The sequence below is a fragment of the Muntiacus reevesi genome, chromosome 5 (genome assembly GCF_963930625.1).
Source record: "Muntiacus reevesi chromosome 5, mMunRee1.1, whole genome shotgun sequence".
NCBI lineage: Eukaryota > Metazoa > Chordata > Mammalia > Artiodactyla > Cervidae > Muntiacus > Muntiacus reevesi.
The window spans coordinates 6,974,556-6,997,700 of NC_089253.1; the positions used below are offsets into that span (position 1 = coordinate 6,974,556).

General features: G+C 37.4%; 1 protein-coding gene across 2 annotated transcripts in view; it reads left to right on the top strand.

Annotated features, from left to right (window-relative positions):
* The window catches only part of GRM5 (glutamate metabotropic receptor 5), a 585,267-nt gene that overhangs the window by 201,683 nt on the left and 360,439 nt on the right, over positions 1–23,145 (top strand). For both annotated transcript variants that reach the window (XM_065936547.1, XM_065936548.1), the window contains exon 2: positions 4,569–4,818. In XM_065936547.1, coding sequence (XP_065792619.1) covers positions 4,569–4,818 — 250 coding nt within the window. The remainder of the gene's footprint in view (positions 1–4,568; positions 4,819–23,145) is intronic.

Sequence of the window (23,145 nt, forward strand, 5' to 3'; positions counted from 1 at the left end):
TTCACATATATTATTTCATCGTAGTATAATTGTATTATTAATCTCATTTATTAAGATTCAGATAATTTTGTTAATCACCTCTTTTGTTTTCTGTGTATCTTGACTTCCAAATAATGAGTGGAATATTTTCATACCCTTCCCTTTCCGGTCAGTTCTCCCTGCTTCCACAGCTCAACCTATAATCTTTCTCCATAATTTTTAATGGAAAGATTGCTTACATAGTATTTTCTATTACATAGTAAGTTTTCTACCTTGTGTAGTGTTGAAGCTGAAACTCCAATATTTTGGCCACCCGATGCGAAGAACTGACTCATTGGAAAAGACCCTGATGCCGGGAAAGATTGAAGGTGGGAGGAGAAGGGGATGACAGAGGCTGAGATGGTTGGATTTTATCAGTGACTCAATGGACATGAGTTTGAACAATCTCCAGGAGTTGGTGATGGACAGGGAGGCCTGATGTGCTGCGGTCCATGAGGTCACAAAGAGTCAGACACGACTGAGCAACTGAACTGAATTGAACTGAACTTCATGTATATGTGGCTTTATACAGTTGGAAAATCAATAACTGATATTTGCATCATTACAACTATAACTAATGTGGACTGAAAGTAAACTGGCCTACGATTACATTTTCTTCTCTTAATTCCAAGCCACAGGGCCTCTGCTACTTGAAAAAGAATGTCAAAAGAATTCTTTCTTCCTTTAACCAGTGGCTTGAAATGAAGCCACAGACTAGTGTCTTATTTTACACCACATCTTTCTTTCTCCGTCACCTTTGTTTCCTTTTTGGAAAAATAAATCTTTGCTTCCTCAGCTTTTTGTCATTGTGAACCCTGCTTGAAATCAATTTCATTTTCTTCAAGAAGCCTATGAAATTTTTTAGTTTCTCCTTTATTTTTAAATATACAATTCTAAAATATAGTCATTGTATCAACTGCTGAAAAATCTAAACACTTCAAGCTTTCCAATTTTATTGGAGCACATACTCCCATTTTTTTTAATTCCCAGCTTATAGTAGGTTTCTTTTTTGAACTTAAAATTAGTATTCTGCAGAAATTTTTTGTTAAACATACATTACAACTCTTTTCTATTTTAATTTTAAGAATACTGCTTGGACTTTGGTCTGAGAAAATCATATTTCCCTCACTAGTTTAAGCTTATTTTTTAGTTTAATATTCAGGATTAATGCCATTTGCTCCATGATTTACTTTCATTGCTCCAAGAGAGAGCATCTTAACTATACTAGAATATTCTTTATAACCCCAATGTATGCAATTATTGGGGCTTCCCTGATGCTTCAGGGTAAAGAATCTGCCTGCAGTGTAGGAACCACAAGAGACACGGGTTTGATCTCTGAGTCGGGAAGATCCCCTGGAGGAAGAGATGGCAATCCACTCCGGTATCCTTGCCTGGAGAATCCCCATGGACAGGAGAGCCTGGCAGGATGCAGTCCACAGGATCTGAAAGAGTCAGACACGACTGAAGTGACTCAGTACACATGAAGTGTTATTAGGTCTAGGCTGCCTATAAGATATTTTGTTGTTGTTTAGTCGTTAAGTCACGTCCTGCTCTTTTGTAACCCTCTGGACTGTGGCCTGCTGGTCTCCTCTGTCCATGGGATTTCCCAGGAAAGAATACTAGAGTGGGTTGCCATTTCCTTCTCCAGGGGATATTTCCAACCCAGGGATAGAACCAGCATCTCCTGTGTGGCAGGCGGATTCTTTACCACTGAGCCACCAAAGAAGCCCATAAGATATTTCACATTCATAAATTATGATATACACATACAAAAACCCATATATTAGTCAGTGTTATCTGTGATTTTCAGGTGATAAAACTGAGACTTAGAGACAATAAAAGCTAAACTAGAACCCAGACCTAATAACAAAGTTCTCTATTACAAGCTGCTTCTATATAACTTACTATATAAACACACAATGTTTAAACAAGGCTGTTAGAAGGAGTGCTAAAGATTATTACTTTGTAAAGGTATTTTTTCTATTTAACTATGAATATATTGAGAATTTTCATTATTGCCATCACAATCATTATGCACTAATATCAAATTATTTTTGCAAATGTTCCAGCATTAATATAACCATCAAGTGCAAGACAGTCAATTGAGAAGTAGAGTTGGCTAAAAATGATCAGAGGAAAACAGATTACTCAGGTTAGTGTAAGACTAAGAATGTAGCCCCCTTGGCACATTTTTCAGGAAGAGCCCTTTAAACATTGTTAATTGAAAAATGACTAAATTGCCTACCTGCCATCATCAGCGAGGCTTCTTCTTGCTTTCTGAAGGAAACATGCAGATGGCCTGCTGGTGTTTCTTGACTGGGGCTCAAGCTGCTCTAAAGGGACTAGTTCTGCTTTTCCTTTACAGTTGGTTCATAAGGATGAAGCTACACAAAACCCCACCCTCAACGTCTGAGGCTCTTATTTACAGCAAGGCACCCATGCTATAATAGAGCACACATAGGGCTAGGTAGGAGACGATAGGTGTTCAAACCCAGACTCGGCCATCTACCTGCTAATTGCAAACTTCAGTTGCATCAGCTGCAAAAGGCAGATAATAGTGAAGAAGGAATTCATGGGGCCTGGACTCCATCTCAGGCCTGTCCATGCTGGTCGTGCGCGGCCACCTCTCCAGTGGACTCTGAACTCTGTGCTGAGCACCTATGGGAACAGTGGAATGATAAGACCCCCTCTGGGCAGGGGAATCTTGAAGATCACATCCAGGTTACTCGTCGCCTAAGAGGAAACATACCCTAATCACCCCTGCCTCCGGACAGGTCATAAATTTTCTCCATATCTATCAGAATGTAATCACAGGTTTATCGATTATTAACTGGTTGGAATGTGACCACGGGCTTATTGATTATTAACTGTTTGGAATGTAACTTGGGCTTATTGATTATTAACTGTTTGAACACATAACACATGAATGATGGGGTTATTGTAGTTGTATTTACCCTTCCTTTATTTATGTAAGTCTCAAGGAATTTAGGATGGTGGGTTTGGACATGTACACATGGGGTATAAAAGATTTTCACAAATTCTGGTCGGGGTCCTTGGCTAAGAGGAGACTCTGCCTTGGGCCCCGCCGGTGTAATAAACTGCACTCCACTATCTGCATTGTCCTTCTGAGTGAGTTTGTTTCCCAGAACGCATGGCTATAACATTAGTACCTTTTATCACAGAGTTCATGTAAGGAGCATTGAGCTCAAATGTATGAACTAACTTTCTATACATCAAAATGTTACAGGGCATAGTGATTTTATGAGTTATCTTTCTTATCACCTTATAGTGAAATGTATGCAGTTGAATGACTTGTACTCATTTATTCCTTTGAGATCTACCCCTCCTGGTGAAATTCTATCTCCTGATTGCTAGACCATTTCCATCCCACAGCTTGGTCCCACAGCTTGGTTGTCTTGTAACTGTCTCCTGTATTTTTCAAATTAATCACCCTTCCCCACCTTATCTTTTGAAAACTCAAAAAATGAACCTGTCATGCTTTATAGGGCCTCAAAAGGCTCCAAAAATATCTAAAATTGAAGCATCATGACCTTTAAATTAGAAAGAGAAATGCAGATATAATTGGGCTTCTGAGTCTCCTAAAAGTCAATGGTAGAAGAGTGGAGGGGGTAGAATCTTCAGTCTTAGATCTGTGAATGGAATGCAGCTTTCCACCTCCTGGGGATAGTAACTCTGGGCAGCTGTAAACCACTGCCTCATCTGTTTTCTTATCTGTGGAAGGAGGTCATAATATATGTCTAAATATATTATTCTGAAAGTTAAAGGAGGTCACATATATCTTCATACACTTCCTGGCTGATAAGTGGTCATCAATATTGAACCCCATGTTCTGTAATTTTGAAAGGTCACCATCAGTCCTTAACCCCAGAACTTTGCTAAATACTTTGGAATTATTCCCCCCATATCGGTAACATTCCAGTGGTGTATAAAACTTCAAATGTTTTAAATGCACTTATACTTTTATCTGTGATAAGACTAAAATCTCAATCAAGGATCTGGAATTTTCACTTGCAATTAAACCACAAACTATTATGATTAGTAATAAAATATATAGATAATAGTCTGTATAATAATAGTAAGATATTTGTACATCTATTCTACATAAACTATATGTTTTGTATCTGTATATTATGGCTTTAAACACAAAAATCTGAATCAGTGGGGTGAGAGGATCATCTAATCAGAAACAGAGATGAGAAAGTGAGACAGAATGAAAAAACAGCAGGTAAATATTCTCTGTCATCTCACACTAGAATATAAACTTCTTGGAATCAAAGGAGGAGCCAGATTTCAGGTATTATGTGTGATATTCTCTCAGCGGAAAAGTTTTAAAAGATCAATGTGTGTATGCCTACTGTAGTTTGACTGTATATTGTCCAAATAAGCAAATCAGTGAAAGAACAGAATCTCATGCATGTCTTCAAGTTCCAAATCCAACCCTCTCAGGCCACCTGCACACTCCCAGTCCCACCGCACTCCAGCTCTGCCCAGTGACTCCAACACTCCCCTCTGCTTCTGTCTCCCTACAGGCAACTATGGAGAAAGTGGGATGGAAGCTTTCAAAGATATGTCCGCCAAGGAAGGAATTTGCATCGCTCATTCTTACAAAATCTATAGCAATGCGGGGGAGCAGAGCTTCGATAAACTGCTCAAGAAGCTCACGAGCCACTTGCCCAAGGCGCGGGTGGTGGCCTGTTTCTGCGAGGGCATGACCGTGAGAGGGTTGCTGATGGCCATGCGGCGCCTGGGGCTGGCCGGAGAGTTTCTGCTTCTGGGCAGGTAAGTGCCGGGAGACAGTCCACCTGCAGGTGACAACCTCAGGGACTTTGCAGCTTCAGAGGATATCTTTTGCTTTGGAAGCTTAATCTGTTGTAGTGCAAGTAGAGCTTAAAAATCATAAACACCAGAGCCAGGAAATAATCACGGAAAATAAGTAGATAGGCCCTGTACTGATGACTGATGACAGCAGAAATCAACATATGGAAATGAGGAATCCTTAAGTCCTCAAAAAAGAATTGTAAGGAAATGAGAAGGCTTTTAAAATAACTTGCATAATCCCCCGTGGTAAGTAAACACATGTCAAACTTTATGCAGTCTCTTCTGAAATTGATTCTAAGAATGGCTGTGTAAGCTTGTTTTATAATGTAGCATTTTAGAATTTGGGGCTGGAATGGGAGGAATTGCTTTTAGAACTAATTTTAAGGCATTGGTAATTTGGCCCATTATTTTATTTTGCAAGTGTTATCACATTGCCTGATCACTCACATTGTTACCAGATGAGTTTTTAAAAGATGAACTTCTACAGAGACTGACTTTAATTATCTGGATGATATACTTGATTGGCACAACTCATCTCGTTTCCTCCTGATCTTGTTGAATCAGTATATTAGTTAGTGTTCTGCAAAGAAACCGAAACAACAATGTATATCTGTGAAAAGAGACACCCAGGGGAATCAAAGTCACGGCTCTGGTCCCAAACCTGGCAGGTGTGATTCTCAAGAAAATCAAATGCTTCAGTTTCAGTCTGAAGTCCAGAAAAGACTAATATCCCAACTCAAGCAGTCTTGAAGGAGGGGTTCCCTCTGACTCAACCTTTTTCACGTTTTCCATTGATTGGCTGAGGCCCACCCACCTTAGAGAAGAAGCTTCATTACTCAGTCTACCCATACAAGTGTTAATCTCATCTAGAAAGATCCTTGTAGACAGAATAATGTTTGGCCAAGTGTTTCAGCACCCTATGGCCCAATCAAGATGTCACATAAAGTTAGCCATCACAGTCCAAGTCAACACCATAGTCTGAAAAGGTGAACACAGTTCACCATTTCATACCTTTAAAAAGGTATACCTTTTTCTCGCTAGGTAGCCAAGTTAAAGAAGAGAGACAACCTTCAGGACCACTCCATCTTTCTTAGTGTCACTGTCCAAATTAAAAGCCAGCTAACTTGTTATTAGCTTTTGATGGCTCATTAAAGAAACCATGCTTCCTTTGTTTTCCGAATGCTTAACTGACCTTCTGTGATGAGACTTATCACCTGCTTGGCTATATTTTATGACAGCCAGTTTATGTACCTAATTCTTTTCTGTCCAAGCTGATGGCAGTAGATTGATGGGACTGTTTTATATGAGGCCAACCATCCTTCATAAAAATGATATGAGTGAGATTCCTTTCTCACCGGTGTCATACGTTTTGTTTAAAATCATCCCTTGTTGGAAAGAGTGATGCATCAGTTAGTTTCACACAATCCAGGAACGTCCTCACTGCCAATATTCTGATGTTCCAAAGTACAGAGTTACCAGTGGAATGAAAAGAATAAGAAAGAAGCTGGCTCTAAACAGTCCTGTTTTTCTTTATGTGAGGGAGACAGACAAGGGATTCTGCAGCTCCTGTCTGCCGCTTTGCCAACATAAATAAGACAAATCCGAAGCACTTGCTTAGCAGCCATATGTTATGTCAACAAACAAATGTATTTTGATCACATGTACCCAAGAAAAATAGGTTGGTAAGTACTATATTTGCCCTTTTCCATCTTTTTTTTTTTTTGCCAATAGTATCACAAGGCCAAAATTCAATATTTTGTATATTTTAAAATTTATTCATATGTGCTGTTGATAAGTTTTTTTCAAATTATTTCATTCATGAAATAATAAATTCATAGCCTTAACTAGATTTCTTAGTTTTCTCATTGATTGGCTAATAATAATACAACATTTACTTGAGCACCAGTTCATCTTTGAGCGATTCTGTTAGAAAAGTCTTCCTTTCTCTGAATTTTAGAAGTATCTCTCTATAGTTTCTATATCTTGGATCGTGTTCTTCTCTTTGAAAGTAATATGCAAATGTTACTCTTTCAAATGTCTGGAAACCACAGTCTGGTTCTTAGGCCCCTTCATCTTCCCTTGGAAATCCCTACTTCCTCCATTCCTATTTCTTCATAGTGAAAAGGCACTTTGGGTCCTGACCATTTATCAGGACCATTTATAGCATCATTTATCAACTGCTGTATGCCAGTTTCTTCACTAACCATTTAAATGCATTGTTTCATTTAATTATTAATTTGACAAATATTAAGTTGCTAGGGACTTCCCTATAGCTCAGATGGTAAAGAATCTGCATGCATTACAGGAGACCCAGGTTCAATCCCTGGGTCTGGAAGACCCCTGGAGAAGGAAATGGCAACCCACTTCACTATTCTTGCCTGGAGAATCCCATGGACAGAGGAGCCTGGCAGGCTACAGTCCACGGGTTTGCAAGGAGTCAGACATGATGAAAGCACTAAGACGGTATCTGTTAAGATGCTTGGACTATATTAGTGAACAAAATAGACAATAATCACTACCCTTGTGGACCTTCAAGATGATGAGTAAGATAGAAGTTAATGAGTGCTGTGAAAAAAATCTAAGAACAGCTTGCATGATGAATACCATTCTCATCTCCATTTTATAGACAAGGATTTTAAGACTCAATAAATACCAAGTTATAGTAATAATAAGGCAGAATTTCAAATGCCTGTGTAACTCTAGAGACTGAGCAGTTAGCACTTGTTCTACTACTTCCAACAACAGACAACAACAAAGAGAATTTAGATCATCTATTCACTCTCATTTTATAAATGAGGAAACGAATAACCCAAGTGCTCGAATGACACGGTCAAAGTCCCTCAGGAACCCAATTACCGTGACTTAAAATCTTGTACTTTTTTCTCCTGTCACCTATAGAATAAGAAAGGGGAAAAGTTATAAATTAATAGCAGATTCCTGGTTCTTCATAGATCCTTGGTGTAGGGGGAAAAAAAAAACTACCCTAGATGATTCCAATGGAAGTTAGCATTTTTATATTAATGTTCCCTCTTAAAAACTCCCATCCAGCTCACCCTGTAACTCCTGGTATTTTAAGGTAATTTTGTTTGTATGTCTTCCCTGGTCTCTCTGTATGCTCCTTCCTTCCCTTACTCCCAACTCAAACTTAAATGGATCTTAGATACAAGAAGTCAAAATTAAGAGAAAAAACTATATTCAGATCTGCCTACAGGGCTCCACATTTAACCACTATAGTTACTTAAAAATCTATCCAGCTGCCTTGGGACAGGCCTGTTTAATAGGTCATTCAACTAAAATGTTAGGCATGTCTAAGATAACTCTGCCTCCAAGACAACCTCATCAATCAATATATCTCACCATATGTGCTGCTCATCTGTAGAATGTTAGAGTGATATGGAGCTGGCCACTGGGTCTTCTCGTTTGAGCTCTGGGTAATCTGTTGTCTCATTGCCAAGAAAAATGTCCTGCCCGGGTTCGGAAATAGTCTCACTAAACACCTTAGCCTTGACAGCAGGATGAGATCAGTAATCTGAACCGAAACAAAGGGGCTTATTTCTCTAGAATGGATACAGTGTTTTAGATCTTGACTTGGGAAAGTATTGTTTGAGATGTATTATTCACAACCTGTAAAACCTAAATGTTAACTTGGAAATAAGGACGAATTTTCAACAAATTAACAATTTAAAGATTGTTTTACCTTGTTTATGATTAACTAAAACTATTTAGCTATTTGAATTAAGAATTTGATTATTACCAGGACACAAGAGGAAATGTACTTAAGTTTCAAGACTCATTGGAATTATTACCAGTGTTTTTTTCCCCCAGAGGTTATTGATTTCAAGCTACTGTTTTTAGCTTTTATTTTTTTTTTAATTGAAGTATAGTTGATTTACAATGTTGTGTTAATTTCTGCTGTAGAGCAAAATTATTCAGTTATATATATATATACTTTTTCCATCTTTTTTTCCATTTTGGTTTATCTCAGGATTTGAATATAGTCATTTATTCATCCTCTGTGTACTAATTTGCATCTGCTAACCCCAGACTCCCACTTTATCCTTCCCCTCTTCTCCTGCCTCTTGGAAATCAGGTATCTATTCTCTGTGTCTGCGAGTCTGTTTCACAGATGAGTTTATTTGTGTCTTATTTTTGATTGAACATATGTGCAATATCATATGGTGTTTGTCTTCCTTTTTCTAACTTGCCTCACTGAGTGTGATAATCTCTAGGTCCATCTGTGTTGCTGCCAGTGGCATCATTACATTCTTTTTTATGTGTGAGTAGTACTCCATTCTGTGTGTGTGTGTCTGTGTGTGTGTGTGTGTGTACCACCTCCTCTTAAACCATTCATCTGTTGACTGACAGTTAAGTTGTTTCCATGTTTTGTCCATTGTGAATAGTTCTGCTGTGGACACAGGGGTGCATGTATCTTTATGAATTTCAGTTTTATCCATATATATACCCAGGAGTTGGATTGCTGGATTATATGGCAACTCTAATTTCAATTTTCTGAGGAAGCTCCAAACAGCTTTCCATAATTGCTGCACCAACTGTGTAGGAGGGTTCACTTTTCTCTACACTTTCTCCAGTATTTGCTACTTGTAGACTTTGCTTAAATAATCTCTAGATCCGTCTATGTTGCTGTCAATGGCATCATTTCATTATTTTTATGTATAATATTTCATTGTGTATGTGTGTGTTTAAATCTTCTTTAAACATTCATCTGTTGATGGACAATTGATTACTTACTGTAGTTAAATGACTAGACAAGATCACACTAGTTTATCCTAGTGGCCGTTCTAAGTATCACAAAGAGAGAAGTCTTTTAGCAATAGAAGTGTTTATATATTTATGATAAGTTCCCTGGTTATAGGTGGCTCAGACAGTAAAGAATCCACCTGCCATGCTGGAGACCTGGGTTTGATCCCTGGGTTGGAAAGATCCCCTGGAGAAGGGCATGGCCACCCACTTCAGTATTCTTGCCTGGAGAATCCCAATGGACAGAGGAGCCTGGAGGGTTACAGTCCATGGGATCGCAAAGAATCAAACATGACTGAGTGACTAAACACAGCACATGATAACTTCAATCTAATTTGATTCGGCTTTGTTTTTGTTGTTTTAGGTTATCCTCTTAAATTAAATAAACCTAGTAAATTTAAATGCCTTAAAACTTGTTGTAAATTTTGTGATGAAATTGTAATGCAAGTTAAGTCAGTCAAACTAGGTCCTGCTTTGCCCTGGTACTCCTTACCTTCATTTGAGTTGGAAAGACCAGATGAATTACATTACGTTCCGTCTATAAACAGCCCGTTGTTTACATGCACATGCCTCAGATCAAATGTAAAACTCTCTGAACCATATGGGTTGAGCACTGAGTATGTGTGAAGAAATTTGGAGAGCGACCTAGGAGACAGTATTTTCAGCCTTGTAGTATTTTGATATTTATTCCATCATTGGAGAAGGTTTTTTTTTAGGAGTGTGAGAATATGATAGGTGTTGTTTTCCTAAAGATAATCCCAAGATATGGCTTATGAATTAGACGAAGTCAGATGCATATAGATGAACAGTATCTCTAATGAAAATTACACTATTGAGGACTATGGCAGTGTGGGTGATGAAAAGGCAATAGACCATGCCCTCCTTACTAATTAAAATGTACATATTACCTTGTTTGTGATGATAGCATCAGGAATATATGTCTGTGTCCAAGCTCACCAAGATGTATACATCCAATATGTGCAACTTTTTGTATATCATGCACAATTCAATGAAGTTGAAAAAATATATAGGAGCTGCTAAAGTGTTGGATAATAAGGAGTGTAGGGAGATGTCAAGGGTGTTTTCTATGTTCAGTTCAGTTGCTTAGTCATGTCTGACTCTTTGTGACCCCATGGACTGCAGCACGCCAGGCTTCCCTGTCCATCACCAACTCCTGGAGCTTGATCAAACTCATGTTCATCGATCAGCGATACCATCCAACCATCTCATTCTCTGTCGTCCCCTTCTCCTCCTGCCTTCAATCTTTCCCAGCATCAGGGACCTTTCAAATGAGTCAGTGTTTCGCATCAGGTGGCCAAAGTACTGGAGTTTCAGCTTCAGCACGGGTCCTTCCAATGAATATTCAGGACTGATTTCCTTTAGGATGGACTGGTTGAATCTCCTTGCAATCTAAGGACTCTCAAGAGTCTTCTCCAGTACCACAGTTCAAAAGCATCAATTCTTTGGCACTCAGCTTTTTTTATGGTTCAACTCTCACATCCATATGTGCCTACTGGAAAAGCCATAGCTTTGACTAGACGGCCCTTTGTTGGCAAAGTAATGTCTCTGCTTTTTAATATACTGTCTAGGATGGTCATAGCTTTTCTTCCAAGGAGCAAGTGTGTTTTAATTTCATGGCTGCAGTCACCATCTGCAATGATTTTGGAGCCCAAGAAAATAAACTCTCACTATTTCCATTGTTTCCCCATCTATTTGCCATGAAGTGATGGGACCAAATGCCATGATCTTAGTTTTCTAAATGGTGAGTTTTAAGCCAGCTTTTGCACTCTCCTCTTTAACTTTCACCAAGAGGCTCTTTAGTTCTTCACTTGCTGATTTCTAGATTATTAAGTGTATAACGAGATAGATGATGTTACCTTTATTGAGATGAAGACAATTGGATAAGAACCAGGTATGAGGTAGAGAGCAGATCATGAGTTCAGTTTGGATAAGTTGACCTAATGTGCATTTCAAACATAGAAATAGCCAAGAAAGCAAAATAATTTATAAATCTGGAGCTCAAAAGAGAAATATGTGTACTCAGTCATTCAGTCATTTCTGACTGTTTGCAGCCCCATGGTCTGTAGCCAGCTAGGCTCCTCTGCAAATGGAATTCTCCATGCAAGAATACTGGAACGGGGTGCCATTTCATACTCCAGGGGATCTTCCCAACTCAGGGCTTGAAACCACATGTATCTTGCATCTCCTACATTGGCAGGCAGGTTCTTTACCACTGGCACTACCTGGGAAATCCCAAAAGAGATATATAGGCTGTAAATAAAAATAAGCAATGCATCTGAAAAATTTAGCTTTATTAATGGAAGATGTGGATATGTAGAATTAACATAGCAAGTATAAGAAATTGTCTTTGAGGGATCTCAACATTGAATGATTGGAAGAAAGATGAACTCAATAAAGGAGACAGAGAAAAAGCAAATTCAGATTTTGGGGAGGAAAACCCAGACAGTGCTGTGACCCGTGGAAGAGCATGTTCAAAGCAGAGGCCACCAGTGTCAAATGATTCTAGGAGACAAGTGCAAATAATTTTGAGAGGACAGTTTTTTAAGTGGAAGTAATTGAGGGTTTAGCAAGCATTGAGTGAATGGAGAAATAAAAACAATCAGAATGAAGTAGCTAAGAAGTGAGTAGGAGGTAAGAAAACAAACCCAGGCATACAGGCCTCTGCTCTGGAAAGTGAAACTAAGGAATGAAAAATGATGGAACTGTATATTGAGACAAAATGAGGTCAAGAGAGAGGTTTTAAACATAATATTTTAGTTTTTCTCCAAAACTGTAGTTTATGATCCTAAAAAGTATTTTAAACAGTGAACAAGCTATACAATTAAAAGCATTTATTTTCACATCTGTAGCAACACAGGGTATTATTAAATATTTTGGTGTTTACTAATGTTATAGGTGAAACTTAGCATCATAATGTTCTAATTCCTAATTCCTTAATTATGAATGAGATTGTACATCTTTCATATTTTAGTCAATAGGTAATATATATTTATATTTTCTGCAAGCTACCTAATCATGCACCGAGCCCATTTTTTTTTGTTTATTTTTTCTTATTGGTTTATATAAAAGTTCTTTATAAATTAGCGAAAGTAGATTATTGACATGTGTAGCAGATATTTTCTCTCTTGTAACTAATTTGACTTTACTTACAGCATTTGGAACAATACAAAACTTTATACTTTAGCTATTTTTTTTCACATTTTTCTTCTATGACTCTTGCAATTTGTATATTGCATACAGAGGCCTGTCACAGAGATTTTTCTTAATGGGTTGTTTAACTTTAGGATCCAGGTAGGATAGGATGATATAATAAATGGGGGGACAGTTTATAGTATCAAGTCCCTAAAAATGTGGAAGTGAGTGACATTTACAGTGTAGGTGGAGGGCGGAAGCTGAGAAGGTCAGCTCCAGATTTGGAACAGAAAGAATTTATGTCAGGGGAAAGTTAGGTATGTTTAAAAGTTTGAAAATAGGAAACTCGTTCAGTATCCCCTCTTTCCTTTGTAAATTCAGAGACAAGGAGAGGGAGAGAGAGATTGTGTGTTAGGAGGGTTTTGTGCCAGTGATCTGAGGAGTTATCACTAGAGATTGGAGAAAAAGGAAAACTGTACTTTTGATAAGTGGTTTTATATATTATCTTTACATTTTCTTACTCCATTTGTTATAAATAATAGAAGAAGATTGGTTATGCTGTAATGACATGTTCTGAAAAGAACCACAGATTTAACATTTGTACGTGTATGGTCACACCAAGTATTGTAATGAGTTCTCTCTGTTAGGGTTTTAAAGCTTGATTGAACAACAGCCTTGATCTCATTAAAAACCAAGAGGAGCAAGTCGAGGAGATTAGTGTATCTTAGCTAACTAGAGACCAAGTCTTAGGTCTGTGGCGGAACAGACCTCCCTCCTAGGTAGCGAAGGACAGGGAAGCTTGGTGAGCTGCAGGCCACGGGGTCGCAGAGTCAGACATGACTGAGTGACTGGACAACAAAGAAATGCCGCCCTGAGGCCTGGCGCGGCTGGACCACACAGACCTTCCCTCCTTCAGAAGCGGCCTTAAGGATGACAGTAGGAAAACGCTCAGATTCAGAGGGATCGTTTGCTTCCACAGCGAAGAGACTGAGTGGTCAGCACGTGGTCCAGTCTCTCCAAACAGATGTCAGACATTCTCTTGAGCAGAAGAGAGAGTAACAGAGGAGAAAATCTGCATGTCTTCATTCCATGTGTGTTTTTTTTTTTAACCCCTGCCGAGTTGGGGAGGTCCTCTGAAATAGTCCTTTTTGAAGTGGAAAGAATGAGATTTATTCTCCTTCTGAAGCAGATAGATAATATTAACCTTGCTTTCAAATGAAGACTATGATGCTCAGAGACATTCCTTGTCTCATCAATGTCACCATCTGAAATTTAAATGAAGCCAATTGTTTTGTAAGGTGCTATCGATCTGACAAGTGGAAATGCCCAGAAGGAGAACAGAAGGGCTTTGTATTATTCCACAGAGAAGAATTCTTCTGTGAGAGATGAAACTAACCGATGTCTTCAAAGACTTTCAGTGCTTGGGCTTGTGCTCTGGAAGCACGTGCATCCTAAAGGGGTCTGGTAGCTTTAAGGCTGATTGCTCTCCTAAAATTTTGTTTAGATGAATTTTTAAAATAATTGGATGATAATAATAGCTCTTTAGGGGATGTTCTTTGTGTAGCAAACACTGTTCTAAGCGGTTGGTTTTCATGTGTTTATTGACTTTTCATAACATTCCAATTTAAAAGTTATTGTTATTAACATCAGTTTATTGCTGAAGAAACTGCAACACAGACAACGAATTTTCTCAAAATCACAAGGCATGAAGTGGCAGAGAGGGCACTGTTTGCTTAATCACTGTGCTAAACTATCTAGATCTTTGCTAATCGTTAATGTCAGTATATATTTGACCCATATGGTATAAAATATTTTTCTCCATCTTTAATAAAAAAATAATAGCAATTAAAGATGATTCTAAAAGAAAGATTTCTTGTTTTAAGTAAGATAAATAAAGCCTGGAGCAATCCAACCTTCTGTAAAGGAGAAAAATTCAATGATTAGATGGGTTGTTCTCTTGGACTCCAAGGAGATCCAACCAATCCATCCTAAATGAGATCAGTCCTGGGTTTTCATTGGAAGGACTGATGTTAAAGCTGAAACTCCAATACTTTGGCCACCTGATGCGAAGAGCTGACTCATTGGAAAAGACCCTGATGCTGGGAAAGATTGAGGGCGGGAGGAGAAGGGGACGACAGAGGATGAGATGGTTGGATGGCATCACTGACTTGATGGACATGAGCTTGAACAAGCTCCAGGAGTTGGTGATGGTCAGGGAGGCCTGATGTGCTGCAGCCCATGGGGTCACAAAGAGTCGGACACGACTGAGCAACTGAACTGAGATGGGCTGTTCAATCTGCATGACTATTTTTCCATGCACAACTTATTAGGAAAACACTCTAGTAAAATTTAGCTTTCAAGAAAGAGAAAAAGTTTAAAGTTGTTTTAAGAATGATCAAACATCTGTGCAGAAATGAAGGTAAACATACAATGTTATTCTGTGCTGAAACCAGGTAGAAATTCATTTGTTCTTCCAGTGTTTTCCAGAAGATTAAAATGTTTTGGTAGAGTGACCATCTTGTGTACATGTTTCTATTAATTGGAGGACACTGTGATAAATCATTCTAAACCAGTGGCTGGCAAGCTAAGGGCCATAGGCTAAAGCCAGCTCTCCTCCTATTTTTGTAAATAAAGTTTTATTGAAAAACTGCCACACTCATTTATACAATGTCTATGACTGTTTTAGAGCTACAATAATACAGTTGAGTAATTGCAACAGAGACTGTATGTGTCATAAAGCTTAAAATATTTACTGTCTGGCCCTTTGCAAAAAAATTCATTGACCCCTGATCTACAGGGTTTCTTTTCTTTTCTTTCTTTCTTTCTTTTTTTTTTTTTTTGTGAATCTGGCTTTCCTTATTACACAGCTTGTTAGGACTTAGGCTTTGGATATTTATTCAGCAACACTCATGATTTCTACATATATTCCACTTCCTTTTCAATTCTCCCTGAGGTTTAATGGTGGCTGCTGGGTCGTGGGATCAGAAAATTCTAGAACTGTTGGTTAAGTCAAGATATTGCTTATTCACTTCACTGTCTAGCAAAAACTAACACAACGTTGTAAAGCAATCACAACTCCAATTAAAAACAAACAAACAAAAACAAACAGTGGAGAGGAGACGAAGAACAAAGGAGCTTTCCTGATTATCCTGAAACACAATGTCCAAAGCAATTGGAACATACAGTGCATTGGAAATACCTCCTTTGAATACCCACTCGGTTTTGAATTATTTAACTTTATCTAAAATAAATTTAACAAGGAATGTACTGTTTGGGTATAAATGTTAGTCTTTCTAGTCTAGTTATGTTTGTTCCTTTCATTTGCTGTCATGGACTGATGACATGGATTAAAAATTCACCCTTTCTGAATATTTTCTGAAATCTAGTCTCAAAACCAAATATCTGTTTTAATTTCATTTACTTTTTCAAATTTGAGGGTTTGAAATGCGGCCATTGATCTTAACGAGTAGTAGTAAGTAGACTTGTAAGTAGACGTTACACTAGCACTTATCTCCCTGTTTTTCCAGTATTTCTTTTTTTCCCTTACATCTTCCTTCTCACCCTACCTCACTCCCTTCTTTCCTCCACCCCAGCCCCACCCTGTAACCAACATGAGTAATTTGGCTGTTTTCGTCTCACATATCTTCTTGGTCTTATAATCATTGACATACATATTTCCCTCCAATGTAGGGGGATTTTGACTCTGATTATGTTAAACTTTGCAATTTGTTTTTGTATCCATAATTAAATATGGTTTATTTATAGCTTCTGAAATTCTTTCCTTGATCTCTGAAACCAGGAGAGTATTGTTTGTTTTTTACCTTTATTCATCTAATCCAACCAGAAGTTTTTAAATTAAATTCATAAAGGGGAAAGCCAAAATTATTTTCTGTAAGATAGATGTGCCTGCACCAGCTATCATGCATGCATGCATAGTTGGTCATGTTCAACTGTTTGTGACCCCATGGACTTTAGCCCACCGGGCTCCTCTGTCCATGGGCTTTTTCTGACATGAATACTGGAGTGGATAATTTATTAAATAAATAGTCCTTTCACATTGAAATAACAATATTTCATATATTAAATTTTACATTTTAAAAACTACATATTTTCTGTATACCAGTATGTAATTTTAGAGTCTTTTTTTGATGCCATTGTTTTATTTGTTTTTTCTAATGATAGAAGCATAGTGTTTTAATTACACTGTCTCTCTAGAATACTTTAATAACTGGTAAGGTATGTCACCCTAATTATTCTTATATCTATAATTTTATTATTTTATTAAACTATGTTTGCCTATAAAGACAATATTATTTTCTAATTATAAAATTAGTTTTCTAAGTACTAATTTTAGAAAATTGAAATTTAATGATATTAAATGTTCAATCCAAAAATTAGAAATGTGTTTTACTCACATATTTGCATCTTTCCGTAAAGGTAGATTGCTTTATAAAGATTGTGTGTTTTTTCAATTATTACTGTGCTTTGTAGTTTTTCTTAGCATATTTTAAAATTTCTAGCTAGTTATTGCTAGTATAGAGAACAGCAACTTAACATTTTTATCATTCAAATTCCTTTTTAATTATTTATAGCTTTTTCCAGAAGTTTTGGATTTTGTAGATATGCAATAATTTTATCAAGGCAAATTAGCTGAGTCACTTCCTCTCCTTTACTTATACTAATTATGCCATTTCCTGAATCTATGACATTGACTAAAATCTCTAAGACATTGTTTGGTAATTACAGTGATAATAAGTATCCCATTCTGTACTTGATTTTAATGAGATTAGTTCATTACTTTACTATTTAGAATGAAATATTCTATTTTTGTCCTTAGCATATTTGCTTATTTTTTTTTCTTCTTACATTATTTTAGTCATGCTGGGTGTTCACATCTTCAGATCCAAATACACACATACACACACACAAACTCAAACAAGAATAAATAAAATTGGATATGAAGTTAAAAGCTTCAGTGGTGTGTTTATAATTTGCTCTATCACCAGGAATTCTTTTAAAAATTAATTTGATTCTGGCTTAAGGTGGCAATTTAAACATGCATGTTTACCCCTGCTCCTGCTTCAGAAATCCATTAACCTGACCTGCCATTTCATTTAAAGTAAAAGCCAATCTTTACAATATTTTGCTGGACTCCCAAGTATATTACTTCCCCCTCCCACCCGTATCCTATTGCCCCTCTCCTCTCTCACTACCGTCCAGCCACAATGGTCTTCTCAAAAATCGTAGTACCATTTCCACCTAAGGGCCGGTGCGTTTACTATTTCCATAGCCTGAAACAATCTTCCTGCAGGTACCTCCTCAATGGATTCTTTATCAAGTCTTCACTCACACATCACCTTCTCAGTGACACTTCCTGAAACACTACCTTTAAATGTGAAACATGCACTCCCACCCACACTTCTTACTCCCTACCCACTTTATATTTGTCAGCAATACACATTACCTTCTAATGCACTATGTAATTCTCTTATTCACTCAATTTATTGTCACTGTAGTCTGTGCTAGAAGATAAACTCCAGGAAGTTTTATCTGTTTGTTGCTCTCTCGTCTGTCCCTGGAAAAATACTTGGTACATAACAAGCACTTAATAAAATTATCTTAAGCAGCTGGAAAACCTTTAGCCCCTATGTTGGCAGGCGAAATTTAAAAAAAAACGTTTTCCAAGCTAAAATCCTGAATGAGCTGAAATCAGAGACAGTGGAGCTGGGAGAAGAAGCAAGTTTCACATCCCCAGACAAGTGTGTAGTATTATGGTCTCAGAAAAGTTCAGCTAGTTCTCTTGTTTTCACCATCCTCATCTCACCCAAACTCTGTTTGATCATCTGACTCTTCCTTTGTCCCCAAAAAATCCTTAGCTAGGAAGAGAGGGCTGATACGTTTAAGAGAAAGTTAAAAATTAAGAGTTCTAGAGATCGCCATGAAATATGAGGATGTGTGTGGAGATGAATCGTGTGAGTCTGTGAAGATTAGGGTATGAAAATGTAGCAGTGTGGTGTGGAGCAGTGTCCAGGTCATGGCCCAAGAGGTGGCCCTAGGAAAGAGTGACTGGACTAATGTAGAGATGAGTGATGTTGCTAATAGGTCACTGATTAAGTTACCTGCATAAAATTGAATTTGCTGTTTCTGTGTTTTTGGTCTTCCCTGGTGGCTCAGATGGCAAAGAATCTGCCTGTACTGCAGCAGACCCGGGTTCAATCCCTGGGTTAGGAAGATCCCCAGGAGAAGTGAATGGGTACCCACTCCTGCATTCTTGCCAGGAAAATCCCATGGACATAGTAGACTAGCAGGCTACAGTCAATCCATGGGGTCACAAAAGAGATGTGACTGAAAGACTGACACTGTGTTTTTAGTGTTAAGAGTTTTCATATTCGAAACAAATAATTTTAAAAAAAGACTGTTGACAATTGTACAAATCACTCAGCCTGAGAAAAAGAGCATTATTATTATTTTTTAAATTCATTACAGAAAAGCATTTTTTTCCCTGTAACAGGATCTTAGTTTACATGATATGCCCCAAAACTTTTAAAGATGTATCTATGTTTACTGTGGTAATCTCAAGAGATGATTATAGTTTGACAATTCCATTTTTATATTTTTGCAGTTTCTATAGTAAGCTAGGTTATGTGGCAAAACAATTGAAAAAAGACAGTGGTGGAAACTCCTGTGGGAAAATTTCATTTCTAAAAATGCTACATAATCTTGATTTCTAGGTACACAGGAAGTTTCTTTTCTTTTTTTTAGCTTAGACTTTACTACTGTGCATTTTGAGGCACTATCATACCACAGCAATGCTAATACCTTATATTTCTGTGGTGCTCTACAGATTACAAATGCTTTTATATGCATTATTCCATTTAATCCTCCTTGTTCAGTAAATGCATGATAGTCATCAGTAAAAATATGTCCAGATGGCCAAATTGGACATCAGCCACCCAAATAAACACTAGAATAGTGGCTACCAAATGCAGGCTTATAGGCCCTTAGAAAGCTTTAATGAAAGTTTCAAAGGTCCAAAATGAAATTAAATAAATGGATAAATAAATACATAAACAGACAATTACCTGTACATATACCCATGACTGTGCAGAGTTACTGGTTGCCCTTATTTTTAGAAAAGATATTTTCATTTATTTCTTTAGCAACTATTTATTTGATAATACATTACCGGTGTGAATGCATATGCTCCGTTGTGTCCAACTCTTTGCAACCCCATGGGCTGTAGCCCTCCAGGCTCCCCTGTCCTTGGAGTTTTCCAGGCAAGAATACTGGATCAGGTTGCCATTTCCTCCTGCAGGGAATCTTCCCCACCACTATACACTAAATATAATGTAGCAGAAATGACCAATATAATCCCATGCTTCTGCAGCTTAAGATTTAAGTAAGCAAAAAATTATTTAATTCTATGAATTTTTAGCTTTATCGAGGGATCTATGAAAAATTGCTCACATTCAGTATGTATATCTTAATGAGTTTGGACATATACCTGTGATACCATCACCACAACCAAAGTACTAAACATCTATCACCTGCAAAAATTTCCTTGTGTTCTTATGTGTGTGTGTGTGATTTGGTAAGAAAACTACCTTTTAACATATTTCAAAGTGCACAATGTTATATTGTTAACAATATATACTGTGCTCTACCGCAAATCTCTAGACCTGTTCATCTTGTATAACTAAAATTTTATACCCATTGGAAAAAACATACCCTGTTTCTCCATCTCCTAGACTCTGGCAACCAGCATTTTATTCTCTCTTTTTGCGACTTTGAATGGAATTATGCAGTGGTTGGCTTATTTCACTCAGCATAAAGTTCTTTAGGTTCATCCCTGTTGTCATAAATGGCAGAATTTCCTTTTTTAAGACTGAATAATATTGCGTTAAATTAAATTTGAGGTTTCCCATCTCTTGATTGGGCTGCCCGGGTGGCTCAGATGGTAAAGAGTCCACCTGCAATGCAGGAGACCCAGGTTCAATCCCTGGGTTGGGAAGATTCCCTGGAGAAAGGGAACGGCTACCGACTCTACTGTTCTGGCCTGGAGAATTCCATGGTCAGAGGAGCCTGGCAGGTACAGTCCATGGGATCACAAAGAGTTGGACATGACTGAGCAACTTTCACTCATTCATTCATATCTTAATTATTGTGAATAATGCTTCAGTGGACATGAGGGCACAGAGACCTCTTCAAGATCCTGATTTCAGTAAACTGGGGTATACACTCAGAAGTGGGGTTGCTGATTCACATGGTGCTTCTGATTTTATCTCTTAGAGAAACCTCCATACTGTTTTCCCTTGGGGCTGCATCAATTTACATTCCTATCAACAATATATAGAGTTCCAATTCCTCCACATCCTCGACAGTATTTATTAGCCTTTGTTTTTTGATAATAGCCATTCTAACAGGTATGAGGTGATATCTAATTTTGATTTTGATGTGGATTTTCTTAATGATTAGTGATGCTGGGCACCTTTTCTTATAACTGTTGTCCATTTATATGTTTTCTTTGGTGAAATGTCTGTTTGACATTAACCCCTTACCAGAGAGATGACGTCCAGATATTTTCTCCCATTTCATATGATGCCTTTTCAATATGTTAATTTTTTTTTTTTTTGCTGTGCAGAAGCAAAGTTTAATAAGTACAGTGAGTAAATCTTTTTTTTATTGGAAATAGAATATTCATTTTTATATTAAGTTGACGATGATAAGTAATGGTAATTTGCTGATAGGTTTCCAAATAGAAAATTAAATTGCCAGTGTTCTGTTGGCTCTAAAATAATTTGTAACCACAATGGTGTTTGTGAACCACCATTCAAGGCTGACATGATGTGCATATACCGCTAAAGATATTATTCCAGAGGGAGTAGTGATGAGTTGAGATCCAGCTTGGCAACTTCTGTGTGACTTTTTCTTTTATTTTACATGAATGTAATTGCTACTTATTGAGTATAATCCAGTAACTATCTACAAAATACAACATATTTGTGTTCTAAATTAAAGTGCAGGGTATGGTTAGCATTTATAATACTGTTTCAGTCATTCAGTGTTAAAGGTGAAATAACATTAGCATGAATGGAAATACCAAAGAAAGCATGTAGTGTCATTCACACTAAAACCCAAGCTGCCTTAATTTCTTTCCGTGTTTCTTCAGATATATATTTGTTGTTTTTCAGTCACCAATTGTCCAACTCTTTGCGACCCCATGAACCACAGCATTCCAGCCCTCCCTGTCCCTCACCATCTCCTGGAGCTTGCCCAAGTTCATGTCCACTGAATTGGTGATGGCATCCAACCATCTCATCCTCTGTCATCCCCTTCTTTTGCCTTCAGTTTTTCCCAGCATCAGGGTCTTTTCCAATGAGTCAGCTTTTTGTATCAGGTGGCCAAAGTATTGAAGCTTCAGCATCAGTCCTTCCAATGAATATTCAGGGTTGATTTCCTTTAGGATTGACTGGTTTGATCTCCTTGCAGTCCAAGGGACTCTCAACAGTCTTCAGCACCACAGTGCAAAAGCATCAAATTCTGCAGCTCTCAGATGTATAAAAATCATAATAATCTTTCTATTGGCTAGAGCTAGCTTGCCCTAATTAATCTTAATTCCAAAAGCTGTCTTCATTCCAGTCCAGCTTGTCTTTCTACATTCACATTTTGAGTGATTTATTCTTATTTAAAACACAAAGCAGATTTTTCAGATGTCTCACATTCATTGCACCCTGCTTATGATTTATGTTGTCAGTCTCATTTTATAAGGATTATTGAGGTATTGTGAGAGATACCTATGGCTCTATGTCAAATGATATCCAGCCATTCATCTTGAAAGAAGTCACAGGAAAGGTTGATTTGCTGATTTAAGACATAACTCATTTCTGAATTAATATAATTGTGATGACAGAGTGGTAAATAAAGCAAATAAGACTGCTTCTAGTGTTCTTGAACTAGTTGGGCTAGTGCTGACAACTGATAACATACTTAACAAAAACCTCTCAGCCTCATTTGGGTGGTATTTACCTTGTTATCACTGGTACAAACAAAGTAAGTAAAGAAAGAAGAAACTCAGCAATAATTAAGAAAAGAACATACCTTAATTCAAACAAAGGATTAAAAATCCAGCTTCATTGATCTTTAGCCTGTTAGTTGAAAGTATGCAAATATCCTGAAGGTGAATTGAATAACTAACAGAAAGGTAATAAAAATAAAAAGTTGCAGATGAAAATATAAGGAAAAACAAACACTTCAGACTAAGGCAGTAAGAATTGTGTAGGGTACAAAATTTCTGACTGCATTCTTAGTCAGAAATGGTAGTTTTTCACATGAACTTATTAATCCAGGTATTTATATATCAAAGATTAAAACATATAT